The 14,998-nt window shown below is 59.1% G+C and overlaps 3 protein-coding genes across 3 annotated transcripts; all 3 read right to left on the bottom strand.

Moving 5' to 3' along the window:
* Window positions 1-431: 431 nt before the first annotated feature.
* On the bottom strand, window positions 432-3,557 carry BRO1 (bck1-like resistance to osmotic shock; the record flags this gene model as incomplete). The annotated part of the gene is made up of 4 exons (XM_053176126.1): window positions 432-1,535; window positions 1,583-2,731; window positions 2,794-3,223; window positions 3,280-3,557. The coding sequence occupies 4 exons, from the start codon at window positions 3,555-3,557 to the stop codon at window positions 432-434; spliced, it is 2,961 nt and encodes a 986-aa protein (XP_053040026.1).
* A 2,880-nt stretch (window positions 3,558-6,437) lies between these two features.
* On the bottom strand, window positions 6,438-8,145 carry COL26b_003224 (uncharacterized protein; the record flags this gene model as incomplete). Its single annotated transcript, XM_053176125.1, has 3 exons — window positions 6,438-6,603; window positions 6,658-7,892; window positions 7,951-8,145. The coding sequence occupies 3 exons, from the start codon at window positions 8,143-8,145 to the stop codon at window positions 6,438-6,440; spliced, it is 1,596 nt and encodes a 531-aa protein (XP_053040025.1).
* Window positions 8,146-8,850: 705 nt separating this feature from the next.
* COL26b_003223 (uncharacterized protein) lies at window positions 8,851-9,455 on the bottom strand (the record flags this gene model as incomplete). Its single annotated transcript, XM_053176124.1, has 2 exons — window positions 8,851-9,174; window positions 9,240-9,455. The coding sequence occupies 2 exons, from the start codon at window positions 9,453-9,455 to the stop codon at window positions 8,851-8,853; spliced, it is 540 nt and encodes a 179-aa protein (XP_053040024.1).
* Between the last annotated feature and the right edge of the window lie 5,543 nt (window positions 9,456-14,998).

Below are 14,998 nucleotides of genomic sequence, written 5' to 3'. Positions count from 1 at the left end.
ATGTAGAAAGGGGTATATGTGTGAGTGTGGGTGTGTGGATCTCTCCGCGTGTGCGTCGATGTCTTTATTCATATTTACACATATGCAATGATGAAGTGCGTAACGGCCTTGGGTAGGTAGAACAAGTCTGGTGGAGGAAGAAGGGAATACAGAGCATCAAGTCATCTGCTGCGTGCGTGTGCATCCATCCTGTCCAGGTGCACGAGTTGGGCCATGTTTACAATAATGCATCTATTCAAAGGCGCGAACCGCAGCTATTTAAGCGTACCTGTTGCGTGTGTTTACTGCCAACCTACGTCCCTCAACGGCCTCTCGGTCATGGCACTCTGGAAGGCCATCGTCGGCTTGCGTGGCAACCTCGTCACCGCGGCCAAAAGCGAACAAATTCCAAGACTCCGGGTCCATGCATCACTCATACCTCACGTCCGCCCTCACTTCCAGTTATTCAACCCGGCCCAAGGATCGCTGTTCTGCTGCGGCTGTGCAGACCTGGGGTGCGCGCTCGAGGGATACTGGCCTTGTTGTTGATAGTTTTGCTGCTGCTGCTGCTGCTGGTAGTCTTGCTGGCCGTAAAAGGTCTGCTGGGGACCCAGCGGAGGCGGCCCGGGAGGGGGAGGGGGCGGCACGAAACCCGCAGGCATCTGCTGCGGTTGCCCAGGATAGTTGCCGTAGGGCTGGCCTTGGTTAAATGACGTCTGATTGGGAGGAGGAGATGCAGGCCCGCGGAGGACGGTCGGACCAAAGGTAGACTGATGAGGCGGCGGAGACGTCGGGCCGGGTGTGCGTCCGTATTGACTTGGGTTGTACGCCGGCTGGCCGTATGTGTTGGCCGGCTGGGGCGTATACGATTGCGTCGTTGGGGGGGCGGCGAAGCTGGGGTATTGCTGCTGGTTGGCTGGAGGGGACTGAGGGACCTGATACTGCCCCTGGAAGTTGGTCTGGGGATACCGCGGCGCGGAGTTGCTGGCAAAGTTCAACGGGGACGGCGTCGGGCGGTTCGAGGTGGGCTTGGGCGAGGTCGCGTTCGGTTCCATCGACATGCGTTCCATTAGTCCCCTGAGGCGCTCGCGCTCCAACTCGGCGTGCGCATCCTTGCGGGTGGACCGCTCTTGTTCGATGCTGTTGAGCAGCTGCGCACCCTCCGAACGCCTGTTGTTGACAAACGTCTCGACGTTCTTCTCGAGGCTCTGCACGGTCTCCTTCATCTCGGCGTACCATGTCTTGGCGCCCTGCAGCCCGGCCTCGAGGTCGAGGAACTCTTGGTACGCGCGCTTGTACTTGTTCATGACCGCCGTCCTTTGTCTCTGCACCGCCTCGTACTTGCTCTGCTCCGACCTCACCCGCTTGTCCTGCAGAAGCGTGTTGAAGCTGGCCGTAAGATCCTTCATCAACGCCGACTGCTTGTGGTTTGCCTGAAGCAGCCGGTTCTGGTATGGCCTGAACTTTTCCAGCTCCGACTGGAACAGCTGAGACTCGTAGTTTGAAATGGACTTTTTGTTGAGTATGAGAATCTCTGAAATGTCGTCGTTGTGAACCTGTCTTGGTCAGCATCTTTTCTGCAAGCATCAACACCAGGGCCTACCTTTTCCTTGAGGTCTTTCAACACTTGATTGCGCTCCCTCTTGATCAGGTTCAGCTTCTTCATGATCTCCTCCACTTTGTGGATCTGATCGACGACACTGGGGCCCCCTTCGTCAAAGTCCATGTCCAGCAGGTTCTCGTTGCCAGAAGGGCTGGCCGTGTTGCTCGTCTTGCCGCGGACCTTGCCGACCGCACGCTGGAACAGAGCGTCAATGTTTCCGTGTGCCGCGGCAGCCCTCATCTCCTCGAATTCAGCCTCGTTTTGCCGCAGCTTGGCCGCTAATTGGTTGTCGCTCCGCGCTGCTTCCTCCAATGCTTCTCGATAATTCCTTATGTCGCTCCGCAGCGTCGTGGTCAACCTGGAACTCGGTTGTTGCGTCCATTCGTTTTCGTATTTTGAGCGCATCTTTTCGCAAACACTCTCCTCCATGTCCAGCTGCTTCGTGTTCTTGTCCAGCGTGGTGATGATGTAGTCCTTTTCGGTCCGGAGTGTCTCAAATATGGATGTCGGGTCCTCGTGTCCTGCAACGTCCTCGCACCACGTCCTAAACTCGTCGTCGGGAAGAATCTCCTGGTCGAAACCGCCCTTTAGAACCTGCAAAGCACCGGGTAACCTTAGATAATCCAGGCTGGCAGCCATCTCGCTGTTGGCAATGTCTACTCGTTCCGTCTCCGCTCTGATAAGCTTGGCCTTCTCCTCGTCGTAGAGACTGGCCGACTCCGTCACAGCCAGAGGCACAATCTTGGAGAACAGGTCTGGGCCGGTGATCCGTTGAATATCCTGCCCGGCGTACAGTTCGCTCACGGGAATCGGCTTGGATGCCGGGAGCTTGGCGACCGGTGCGAGGCTCGCCTCCGCAGGCACGGTTTGGTGGTAAATAAAGTCATTGTCCTTGCTCAGCTCCTTCAGCTTATCTTGCACGGTCGACAGGTGCCTTTTTGTAAACTCAACGAGGAGCCCTCCCGTCTCGGCGCTGAGGTTGGAGTTCGGTGGCACGGAATTGGGGAAGTTAGTAGCGATGCGATTGGCCTCCTTCCCTTGCGATTCGGCCGCCTGCAACCTGGCAACGGCGTTTCCGTGTTGGCCTGCCTCGTCGTCGGCCAGGGCCTGATAGTACTGGGACATGGAGCTCATGAGGTTGGATTTTACCTGCGAGCGTTAGCCGAAGCTCGCCAAGCTGCACGGTGGGGTGACAAAAAGACAGATCTTACCTGCACCATGAGAAGCCAGACCTTCTCGAATATGGCCCTGTTGAAGTTGTCCTGGACGCCTTCGACCGCCTGCGCATACAGGTACGCAGCTTGGCTGGCAAGCTTGGCAAGCAGCGCCACCTTCTTCTTGTCGGCCACCTGTTTCTCCAGGAACACCTCCTGCGCTTGGGCCAGCATGATGGCGATGAGCGTCTTGACGGTCTCGCGGCTCAGGTCGGACGAGGGCGCGTGCAGAAAGTTCTCGTTGATGTAAGTGAACATGCCGGCGGACGCCTGGAACGAGTGGTACGCCGTCTTGAGGCCCGACTCCTCGGATCTCGTCTGGTGCGCGGCGTGGCATGACAGGACGGCGGATATGTTGAAGATTATGGAGGCTTTCTCGAACGCGAGGGAGTACTGTGCTGTCGACTTGTGGGTGAAGGCGTCGAACCTGTGATCGGCGGGTGTCAGTCTGCGGGCGCGGCTAGCTTGGGGAGCGGGTAGTACCATGTGAAGGAGATCTTGATGTGCTGCTCGTCGACGGGGAAGCGCAAATCGAGCAGCTCGAGCTGGCCATAGTATCTGTAGAGCATGTCGCGACCCGAGGTGCTGTCCTTGCCGGCGCCCCTCACATCCTGTCGCAGGCGGTTGAGGGTGGCGCATTCCTCGGCGTAGCGCTCGGGATCATCGCCGTATGTGTTGCGGATGTAGTCTTTCAGCGGGGAGACCCAGTCGATCTCGTTTGTGGCCTTGAGGGGCGAGGAGATCATGGGAGACTGCGTCATTTTGAAAGATGAGGGCGAGCTTGGGGCCCGGGCGATGGATCAAGTGGTTCGCAGTCTCGCGGGGGGTGAGTGTTTTGCTGTGGACGGGCAGCCTTATTCAGATGCCGTGATGATTGGGTGGCATACGGGGCCTCGTCGGAGGTGACCTCTGGGTGTTTGGTCAGGAACTCGCAGCAGGAGGTGGACGGATGCAGCTCGCCGGGTCAGGATACAGTCGGTGGTTGCTGTCTTGTGCTGTTGTGTGCGGAGTGCGGGGTGGGGGAAGCGGCGATTGAGGCAGACCAGTGTCAGTGCACTCTGGGATCCGTCACCCTCTTTCTGTACGTACTCTGTAAGGTACGGTTACTGCTCTTCAGAGGTTGGCCGGTGGTGCTGATGGAGAAGAGCTAGCGCGCAGCGGCTCCTTTCGGCGTCGAGGACGGCGGCGGCGGCGGCGTCTTCGAGTCCGTCGGTGGGCTGCTGCTCTGCGGCCGGTCTCAAGTCTTCCGAGGTGTGTGTAGTTCGGTGGCACGATATGCTGGTAGCAGCGAGGGCCTTATTAGATGTTGCGGGTGCGTTTGGTTCTATTGCTTGTCAAGAGGTGTCCCGAGTTGGTCTGCCTGTGAGGTCATAGTGCTGGGGTTGAAATGAGAGACGGGCAGTTGATTGAGGCGGGGCAGACGGGCGCTGAGAGCTCCCTAGATAGGTAGCTGCCGGCGCGTCGAGGTGTCTGGTCTTTGTGTGACTCTTGTCGTCTCCGACGGCGGCGGCGGCGGTGTTTGGTGGACGAAGCGCCCGACAGACGGTGAGTGCCGGGTGGGAGGGCAGGGCTCGGAGAGTTGGGGGCGATGAGAGAGGTGGGAAAGGAAGGCTGAGTGATGGAGGAGCGGTGTCCTGTCGTCTTGTAACTCTCAGCTAGGCGAGCTGGGCGGGCAGGTCGAACGAAGCTTTGTGCGTGTTGTTGACGTTGGCGCATAACGTGGTCCGCAGCAGGGCACGTTAGGCTGTCGTACGTAGCCGCCAGGCAGTGATGAATGATTGCCCGCCCACCAGGAACCGGGGAGGTGCCTGGCTTTCTGGCGGGGCCCGACCGAGGGGCGATTGAGGTCGATGAAGAGATGCAAGGTACGCCCTTCTCTCAGAGGATGCTTCCCTCTCTCAACGAGGGCATCAACAACGGAAACTTTCAAAATACACCACATGCAACGTCCGTCATTCAGCACCCATTCCCCATTCACCCCGGTCAAGCCCAACGCCTGACCGACCTGCGGTTGACCGACGCTCTTCCTGCATCTTCCATCACGTTCCGCAAGTGCGAGGTGCCAGGCAACCTCAACACCAAGCTATTCGTCGGGCAGCTATCCCACCTCACTTCTACCTGACATCGCCCGCTGTCGCTGCGGACCCGGCAGCTATGCCGTCGCCAATGAGTAAAGCCGTTCGCGCACGCGCAGCAGCAGCAGCAGCATCGCGTATTCAGCCTCGGCCAGCAGACATTCACCAGTGTGTAATTCGTCCTGCCGCGACACAACAAGACGGCCTATCCTTTGACTTTGGCCGGAGCAGAGTGAGACAACCCGATGCGACGTCCCTGTCTCTGCATGCTGCCTCACTCCACCCTGCTTGGGTACGATTAGCCGGCCATCTCGTGATATCCGCCGGTCTGCCCCTCAGCCAGACCGCACCGCTTCTTCGTCACGGTATCATTGCTGCTTACACCATGTGCGTCTGCTGCAGTAAGCACGAAAGCGAACCATCCGCATCTCAGACAGGACCATTGACTCAGCATACCTACTTCGCAAGCTTCACGATGCCGTCTTGTCCCACCAAGTCGACCAGGTTACAGCACCGCTCGGCCTCAAACACCAGAAACACGATAATTCCACCAAAATCTCCAGCTCCTTGAACATCCCATGTCCGAGCAACGACATTGGCCATGCTCCCTTCCCGCCCTCATGCAGGTGACGGGCCACGCGAAGAGCTGCCCCTCCTCTCGTACCCCTCATTGGCCGGCGCTTCGCAACCCCACCACAGGGCCGGACAGGGGGGCCCAGAACCTCATCCCGACCCCTCAAGAGCGAGATAAAGTGTCAAGCGAACTGGTCCGAACGGCCCGCTCTGCAGGGTTGGGAGCTCTTTGTGCGAGATCGATAGTCCGGTGTCTCATGTCTGTCGTTGTGTCTTTGACATTCTTTTGCAAGGTGCTGCAGAAAATGACCCAGAATGCCATTGTCACTGCAAGACTGACTGATCTTCATGGGGAGGCCGTTTCTGCGACCGCAACGCTCGGCCTTCTGCGCATCATCTGCCATCATGCCGGGGTACATGGCGAGATGCGGAGGCATGGAGATGTCAATCAGCAGCCAGAGCCAACCGCGCGTTTTCCACAACCGAGCGCCTCACGCTTCAGACCTCAAGCGCCGCGGCCCCCATCACAATTAGGCGCCTCAGCCTCCCCCTCGCAGTCAACCCGCGGGAACAAGTGTTGGTTGCTCATGTACATGTCTTCGTGATATTGATTGGGTGATTTCTCTGTTTGTAAAGTGTCTGAGGTGAGTGGCCTCCGCGGCGGGAGCTGGCTTTTCTTCCCCTCCCCCACCCTCGTGTGTCTATACTACATTGTACATTGCGGAATAATACAAGCATCAATCGGCTTTTTCTCCAAACCACATAAGCAAGGGCTTCTTTCTAGGTGGTCTCCCCGTTCTGCCGACGCCAGGGATAGTTTCGTAAATAAAAGGACAGGACAGAATCAGTAAAACAACCGTTTTGAACACCTTCCATGCAAACACCCCACCACCGTCTAATGATGATTAACGTAAGTCTGCTGCACGTAAAGAGCCGCCCGCCGTCGGAGGCCGGTATCGTTACAGCCAACGCTCACCGTCCGGGGTCAGCCTCTCACTTGGAGCCGTCCTTGTCGTCCTTCTTGTTGGGGTCCGAAGGCTTGCCGGCGGCGTCGTCATGGCCCTTGTGGGCGGGGTGGTTCGTCAGAGTGTGCCACATGGACTTGAGGAAGCCCTCATTCTTGTGGGACTCTGAGTCTTCCGGCGACATCGGCTGCGACCTGCGCCGTGGTGGTTAGTAACCGGGTGACAGGGGCACAGCGGACGGAACTCACCCCTGGGGAGTGACGTTCATGATTCTCTTGGCCGTCTTGTCGCCCATCTCGTTCGCCAGCATCTCCACCAGGGTGCGCTGATTCGCGCTCAGGTACTTGGGCATGTTGACCCGGAACTCCACCTTGAGGTCGCCCGAGCCGCCCCTGCGGCCGTTGAGCTTCTTCATTCCCATGCCCGAGAGCGTCAGCTTGTCGCCCGTGTTGGTGCCTGTGGCGACCTTGACGTTGACCTGGCCGTCGAGCGTCGGCACGGTGACCTCACCGCCGAGCATCGCCGTCGTGATGGGGATCGACGCCGTGTAGAGAATGTCGGAGCCCATGCGGCGGAACTTGGGGTCGGACGCCACGCGCACGAACACGTAGAGGTCGCCCTTTTGCGTGCGCATGCTGGGCTCCGTGTTCTTGCCCGTGACGGGGGCGTCGCCGGCGCCGTCGACGCGCAGCCGCATGCCGTCCTCGATGCCGGCGGGAATGTCGACGGTGATGGTCTTGCGCTCCCTGACGACGCCATTGCCCGCGCAGGACCGGCACTCGGACCCGCGCGGGATTGTCGTGCCCGTGCCGCCGCACGCATTGCACGTCGACGCCATCTGGAAGCCGCCGTTCATGAAGTGCACCCGCGTGCCCGAGCCGTTGCAGGCGCCGCACGCCGACCGCTTGGTGCCCTGCTTCAGGCCGCTGCCCGTACACGTGCCGCACTCCGTCAGGGGCGTTATCGTAATCGTCTTGCTCGTGCCCTTAGCCGCCTCCATGAACGATATGCTCGACTGCACCTCAATGTTGTCGCCGACGAGTATCTCCTGCTGGAACGGGTTGCGCCCGGCGCCGCCGCGACGGCCAAACGGCGAGCCCTGGCCGCCGGTGAAGGCCGAAAAGATATCGTCAAAGTTGAAGCCCCCGCCGAATCCGCCCTGGCCGCCGAACCCGCCGCCGAACGGGTTGCCGGCTCCGCCAAACGGGTCACCGCCGGGTGCCCCGCCGCCTCTGGGGTCGAAGCCGGCGGCGCCGAACTGGTCAAATTGCTGTTTCTTCTTGGGGTCGGAGAGAATCTCGTATGCGCTCTGGATCTCGCCGAAAGTCTCCTTCGCCGAGGGGTCCTTGTTCGTGTCCGGGTGGTACTTCTTCGCGAGGCCGTAGTACGCCTTCTTGATGTCGCCGGCCGAGGCCGACTTGTCGACGCCCAACGTCTTGTACGGGTCGCTCGGTGCGAGGGCTGTCGACGTTGCGTGGAATGCCTATGATGAGGCTCGTGAGCATGCTGTGCAGCTTCATGACAGGTGGTGCGTCACTTACACGCTTGGATGGGGGAGCTTGACATGTCACCCGGGGAGCTGGAGACTTCGTGGATCTGGCGGTAAAGGTTCCGCCGCCGGTATGGATGCCCGCGCGCTTGCAGACGGCATCCTTGAGCTTGGATTGCCGAGAAGAAATACGGCTCGACAACAGACGGCCTGGTGCCGCTGCCTTTGTGAGAATGCTTGCATTCATTGTGAGCTGTGTCGACGCATCTGAAGCAGTGGTGTCGTAGAGTTTAGAGGGTTAATAATTGGCTGGGGGACGCGGAAAAGCATCTAGCGCGCAAGTGGAACTCTCCCGCAAATTCTTTGCCCTTCGATGTGCCATTGAGTCGGGACGGTTATGATATCAACTTTTTTTTTTTTTTGCCCGATGCTAAGCCGAACACCGGTGCCTGCCTGAGGCCACTGGGTCCGCGCCCGGAGCCTTTCTGCTCAGGGCGGTTTACAGGGGCCGCGGGGCTGCTGCACGGCGAACGTCAGCAATTTGCGACGACTTTAAGTGGTGCGCGCAGCCGCCCCACATCAAGTTGCGTCCTGGTGGAAATTCGCGGGTAAGTGCGCGTTGTGTGCGCCGCCCTGCTTGCTCTACTCGGAGCCGGCACCGGCTGCACACAGCCATGCAGAAGGGAAGGGATTGTGTGAGTGACCGAACCCAAAACGCCCAAATATCATTATGTAGTATCGTAACTATGTAAAAGGCCTGCGACGGAGGGTCTCGCTTGCCCCCGTCCGTCCTTTCTTTTCCATGTGGTTTCCCGCCTAGGATGAGGTATCATTATGCACTCCGAAGTCGCCCACGCAGCCTGTTCTTCCAAAGCAGAATCGCATGCCAATCAGCTCCTGTCGATGCATGTTGTAGTCGCAAAAACAATATGGTGTACGTCGTATAGCGTCGTCAAGCGTCGTGGGGATTTGCTCGCCTGCTCCGATCGGCTTTAGTGATGGAGTGGCTCCTGACCTTGTGGATAAAGTCCACGATCACGTCGTTCTCCTGGACCCCGAGACCGTTGAAGTGTTTCCGCACAGTCATGGTGAGCTGCTCCTTGCTCTGCCTCCGGTTCTCCTTCTTCCGGGCCATCGTGGGGGACTGCAGCCCGATGCCTCCGGGTCGTGACAGGACCAGTTGGCGGTACGAGCAGGAGAAGGAGGTTGGGGTGTTGAGGTGGTGCTCGCGACGGTAAGCGTGTAACGTCTCTCGGTCGAAGGTATTCCATTGCAGCTGGGAGAACGAAAGTGTTAGCAGGCTGCTTCGTGATCGTGGCGTGAGGATGTCTGTCCCCTTACCCCTGGGTTCTGTGCCTCCTGCTTCGTGGGCACCGCCTCGGCAGCCGCGCTGGCGTTTGTGACCTCGCGCAGGTTGGAGCCGGTCGAGCTGGCTACACGCCGCATCTTGCCATTTGTATGACTTCCGGAGCCGGACGAGTGCTTTTCTTTCGTCGTTGGGCCCTCGGCTTTAGAGTCGTCGTGTGCCGCAGCGGTCTTGGAGTTTTTAGGAGCCATGACGAAGGCGACCAGGGTGAGAAGGGCTCTAGAGTGGTTGGCAAATCGCCGAGGCCGTCTGTAGTGGTTCGGTCGGGTCTCTGGAGTGAAAAGTAGGCGTCGGACGGTATCACATTGTATTCGGAGCAGCAATTGAGCAGGAAGTGGTGCGAGTGGAAGAGAGCAGCCGGGGGGGGGGGAGATTTCACGTCATGGCTCTGTCTGTTGGTTGCTGGACCGGCCGGTTGCCCAGGGCCTTGCCTGCCTCAAAAGTGAGCTGCGGGGCGCTGGCGGCATTCGGGGACTCAACGAGCTGTGCCTGGTGGTGCGACAAGATCGCACTGATTAGGTACGTACCGCGTGAGCAGCACCCTGAGAATGCCTGCCAAACAGCCGCCTGCCTCGGTGAGTGCTTGCTCATTTTTCAGCACCAACCACATTAGGATAGCGGGTGACCCACGCCGTCCACTTGGCTCTCTTGGCAGTCGGCCCCTCCCCCATCCATCCCGCGACTCATTTTTTCGTGTAGGAAGTAGGAACTCATAGCAGCACGCAGACGATTGAAAGCCAACGAAACAACCAGTCAACACGGCTAGCTGAGATGGACTTCTACCCTCGGGGTGCTTGACTGGGAGAAGAGGGGGCATCGAAGGGGGCAGAAGGGAGTCATGCTCACTATGAAGCAGACCGGAGGAGACGACGCCCTCATCAAGTCAGATTACACCTACGATTCATGGGCTGCAGTCCGGGCTTCACTCAGTAATACTCACGGAGTAGGCGAGCCGGAGCCGGTGACGGCACAGACTGAGCCCTGCAACATGCCAAACATCAACGACGCAATAACGGGAGTTCCCATTGTCGTCACACCTCAAGTCGACGGAACAAAGAAGACAAACCAGACAGACCGTTACAACTTGCCAGCCAAACGACATAGTTCCGTCCAATCTAGGGGTCTCCCACACGGGCTGGGGCGCTTTTCGGCTTACCTCATGCGGATGGCTCGCAGTACGCTTCACGCACAGTTTCCCCACGCCGCATGACCCCTCAAGCACCAGATTTTACCTTGCATCTGCGTTCCATACGGCTCCTGACAACAAGTAGAAATTCAATGCATGAGCCCGAACAACGGCGAACTGGAGGGCCGCTCGCACCCGGAAATCCCACAGACGGTGTCAAGCCCAAGTTCTCCGCACGCCAGTACAGGTGGCCATACGAATACGTTGGGTGCACATACTGCTGCATGGTCACCGGCCAGCGATACCTTGGAGCAATACCGCACGACGGGCCGGCGAGGGCGCCCAAGTTTGCTGTGCTCGCTGGTCATCCCACACCGAAAGAATGTGTGTGGTTTCTTATCCCGCGCTGGGAGACAGGCGTGGCTGGCCCAGCGGTCTGGGTCACGGCTCGCACGTAATTGATATCCCGCGTCCTGAGGGTCATCCCACGTCCGGACGCAGGTGGACCAAGAGACCCCCAAACTTTCTTTCAACGCCAGCCCGAGATCTGCTCGATTCTCCAGGGCACGTCTCTCACAGCGCCGGCGTCGTGACCCCGCAATGCCGAGAATGCCATCCCGGGGCCGATGGGCGAGGCGGCAGTTTAGCAAGTGCCAAGCTAGTCATTGGCACACATTCCCCCTCAACGACCCGCAAGGCGATGGTTGGCTGCCAGAACGATGGGCTACTTTCGTCCGTCCGGTGGCGAGCAACGAATCGATTTGCAGAGATTTGATCAGGTGCTGCAGTCGAGGACCTGCATCGATGCAGCAACCTGCTGTTGAACCAGTTCGCCGCCGCTTGCTCGACAGAAAGGTCCTTCATTAGAAGCACACCAGCCACCGGACACAAGCCCCGAGCGCTGCTGCTCGTCGGATACCCAAGAAAAGCAGCCCGTCTTCTTTCGTCGCCCTCAGCCAACACGCAAGGGAGACTGGCGATTCGATGGCCACCCTGGAGGCTGGCTTCGGGAGCTGTTGTCCAACTCCCCATGTCCCTGATCACGGCTCGCTCTCAGTGGGGATTGTCGCATGCTGACTGGCGATCGATCAAGGACCAGCAGATCACCCCTGTCCCCTTTCGACTAGGATTCTCGGTCTTCATTCTCGGAGCTGGAGAACGCGTCTGGACTTTTGACACCGCTTCACTCTGGTACGCCGAACGACAGGATTGTCTCAGAGGCACTGGGCGTTGCTATAAGGGAGGACATCACTCTTGGGTCATCCAGGTACTGCCGCGAAGCTAAGCAGTCATTTCGCTACTTCCGGCTAGGTGTACGGAAAGATAGTCGCCTGCCAAGCACAGCTCAAGCTGACCGGCCACATTACAACTACTTGTGTGAACGTCTAAACAGAAGGCCCGCGGAAGTCGACTCGAGCCCACGACGCCCACTCTCGGTTGGTTTGGTCGAGTGGGTGGGGGACCAATTCTCCACAGGGTGTGATCAGCAAGGGGACGACTCCAACAACGGGAGGTGCTCAAAATGCACGGTTTCTCCAATCTCGAATGCCAAATGGACTCTTTTGCGACTAGCGAGAGTCGTGTGCTGCCATACCTATTTGAAACCACGCCCATGCCCCATCAGGAACACATTACGAGATGAGATGGACCAAGAAGATGATAGCGTCCAAGGTCATGAGCAGAAATGCGAATCAGCTTCACTGACGCACCGGCACAGTGCTCCCACGCCAGGCGGTAGACCCGGGAGTGCGGTATTTGTACCTGATGTGCGCTGCGCACCTCAGCCTCAGGCGTGGGGTGTTAGCGACCGACCGGCGACAACATGACAGCTGCCTGCGAACGAAGCTGTCTGCTTCTAGTGCCACGGCATGTTTGTCTATGGACGAGGATGACGGCTGGCCTCACAACTTAGACGCGACAGCCGGGAAGGCCAACGGCGCCGTTGGGTACGACATGGCACCAGATGAGCTGTGCCGGGAGGCTACAGGAGGAGATGGTCAAGTGAACGCAGAGGCGCTGTGGTCCGATGGCAGCATCAACTCCCATCGCAGGCCTCGCCCACCTGACTCTGCACGGTGCCGGTGTCCATCTTCGTCTGTTGCACTATGCAGTCTGTCTGATTTCATTTCGTCATTCTCGAGCGCCGCTAACCCTCGCCAATATTGACACCAAGACAGCTTCCAGCGGCAGAAGGTCCCGAGAAGTGCGTGTGGCCGAGCACACTAGTGAGGACGATCCTGTGTTGAAATAAGCTGCAGTGTCTGTGGGCAAGCTCTCGCCCAGGCTAGCAGAAATTCGATGCCTTACAGATGCGCTCCCAGGAAAGCTCAAGGTGACACCGGCGGCCGATCCACGCAACTCGTCCGCAGGTCGGGGGAATGGCGCCCCGGATGGGCCATGTCCAAGCTCCAGACCGTGCCCATCCCCACACGTCTCGTCTTCTTCAAGTGAACATCCTACACCGGGCATCCCTGCGAGACTAACCGCGCCGGTCACTGGGGGGCCATGTCGCCCTACAAGAGAGGGACTCGGGGTCTGGAGGGTCCTCTGCCGCTACAGTTGATCAGGCTGAACGCACACTGTCTATCGTTATTCTCTGGTTTCCATCGTGCCATCGTACGACGAGTGAGAGCCGTTGAACACACATCATGAGAGAAGCCTCCATCGCATGCTGTTGTTCCAAGTGGAGCCAGCGTTGGAAGTAATGAGTCTGGAGGGCTGAGGGCTGATGGCTAGTGCGTGGGACAGAAGACGAGGCGGGCAACGTGACAGAAGACGCTCGGTCGCCAACGCCCCCATTTGTCCACCTCGAAATCGCAAACGCACGACAAACAGTCCTTCGAATCAAGCCGGGATCAAACGGATCTAGACGTGACAGTCCCTCGACCGCCCGCGCCCGATGAGACACCGAGGCCAGTCCTGCTTTGGGGTTGGCACGATGGCAGACAATACGGCTGTCCCGGGCAAATATCACGCACCGCAGAACGAAGTAAATGACGAGGCGCAGGCACAAGAATGCAGTTCCTGTCACTTGTCAATTCTCGTTGCAACGGTACCGAAGACTGGCTGAACGCCCTTGTGGTCTGCCAGTGCCAACCTTTGGGTGGTGGCTTGCATTTGAGCATCGGATATAAGCAGGTCGATGACGGCGCGAGCAGGGACAAGGGAAGCAACATGCTGGGACGTTAAGAACCGCCAGATCGATCAGATGAGAGCACCGAGAGAAAGCAACCCAACGGTGGACGTGGATCGACGACACGACACCGTGACCGGCTCGCTGGAGATGATGCCGTCGACTGACAATACACACGTCGTCTCACAGTGCGGGCTGGGTGGCCAGAGATGGGCATCTCGTTCTCGGGGCGCCGTCTGTCCAGGTACCTTGACAATTAGTGCCAGCCCAAGTCGAGTCGCCTCCCCCTCTCCGAGTGCACCCCCAAAGGCTGTCGCAACGGGGGGCCACTTCGCGGCCCTAGCAGCGTTCCAACCGCCTTTCCCATATTATTCGGGGCTACTAAAGGACCCCCATGGCGTGTGGTCCACCACACTTTTTGGCAGGTTGCCGTCTCTCGATGCTCCTATGGGAGCTGGAAGCTGGCAGCTTACTTGCTGCAATTACTGCTCTGGGACAGGTCGAGACAGGGCAGGCAGGGCATCGCATCGCATCGCATCGCAGCGCCGTAGGTACATCACGCCGCGGGCCTCACACCCAGACCTGGACATGGACCTGACTGGTCCCGACCCAGACCCGGGGGAGGGGGGGGGGGCTCCTCATTCACACCGGCCGGCTCATCTGGGAGGAGGTGGTGGGAGGAGACGCCTGGATGCCAGAGTCGAGGTCGAGGTCGAGGAGGGAGACGAGAGTGGGAGTGCCATAAGACCCCCCACATTCCCACCCTGCGTCTCTGTCCTGCCTACCGTCCCTAGATGGCCGAATTGCTCTGCTGCTGCCCACTTCCCCAGGACCTGGACCCCGACTTGTGCCATTGAGGTTGATCAGTGAGACTCGACTCGACGACAGCAACCGCATCACGACGCGAACGGGCACCACCCACGCACGACACCACGCGATCACCAACCGCAGCCTCGAGGCCAATCTCGAACCCGCGCCCGCACGTCAGTCAACCTTCGAGAAGCTCCGACGAGTTTGCCTCTGTGTTTGCCAGTTCCTACTGCGACCCTACCACCTGCGAAATCCACCAGACTCGCTTTCTCTGCCCTTGCATCTCTCGACTTGGCAAGGTCAGTCTGTCTTTAGGTAGGCCATTCCCGTCTCCCGTATGTCGCAGCTTTCCCTTTCCTCACCCGCGCCTGTTGTCTCGATCCTCCCCTTTCCCCCCCCAACCCCCAGTCCCGTTCGACATTCCACGGTACAGCAATGGCTTGGATGAGTGCCGTCGCGGGCCATGTCAGACGCGGGCCGCTACGCACATCCCATACCGGACATCGGTCAGGTTGGAGTCGTGGAATGGACCTGATATCCCACCCAAGACGACAGCCTGGCAGACTCCCGCCGCTGCTACTGCAGTTGTAAGGAGCGCCGGACACCGAGACGATGACGGCGCATCCCGACGAGCCCTCTCCAGCTCGACCTAAGGCAGAGAGAGG

Source organism: Colletotrichum chrysophilum (assembly GCF_026319265.1).
Source record: "Colletotrichum chrysophilum strain AFK26 chromosome Unknown scaffold_17, whole genome shotgun sequence".
In the NCBI taxonomy this organism is placed as follows: domain Eukaryota; kingdom Fungi; phylum Ascomycota; class Sordariomycetes; order Glomerellales; family Glomerellaceae; genus Colletotrichum; species Colletotrichum chrysophilum.
This window is presented reverse-complemented; position numbering and strand designations above follow the sequence as displayed.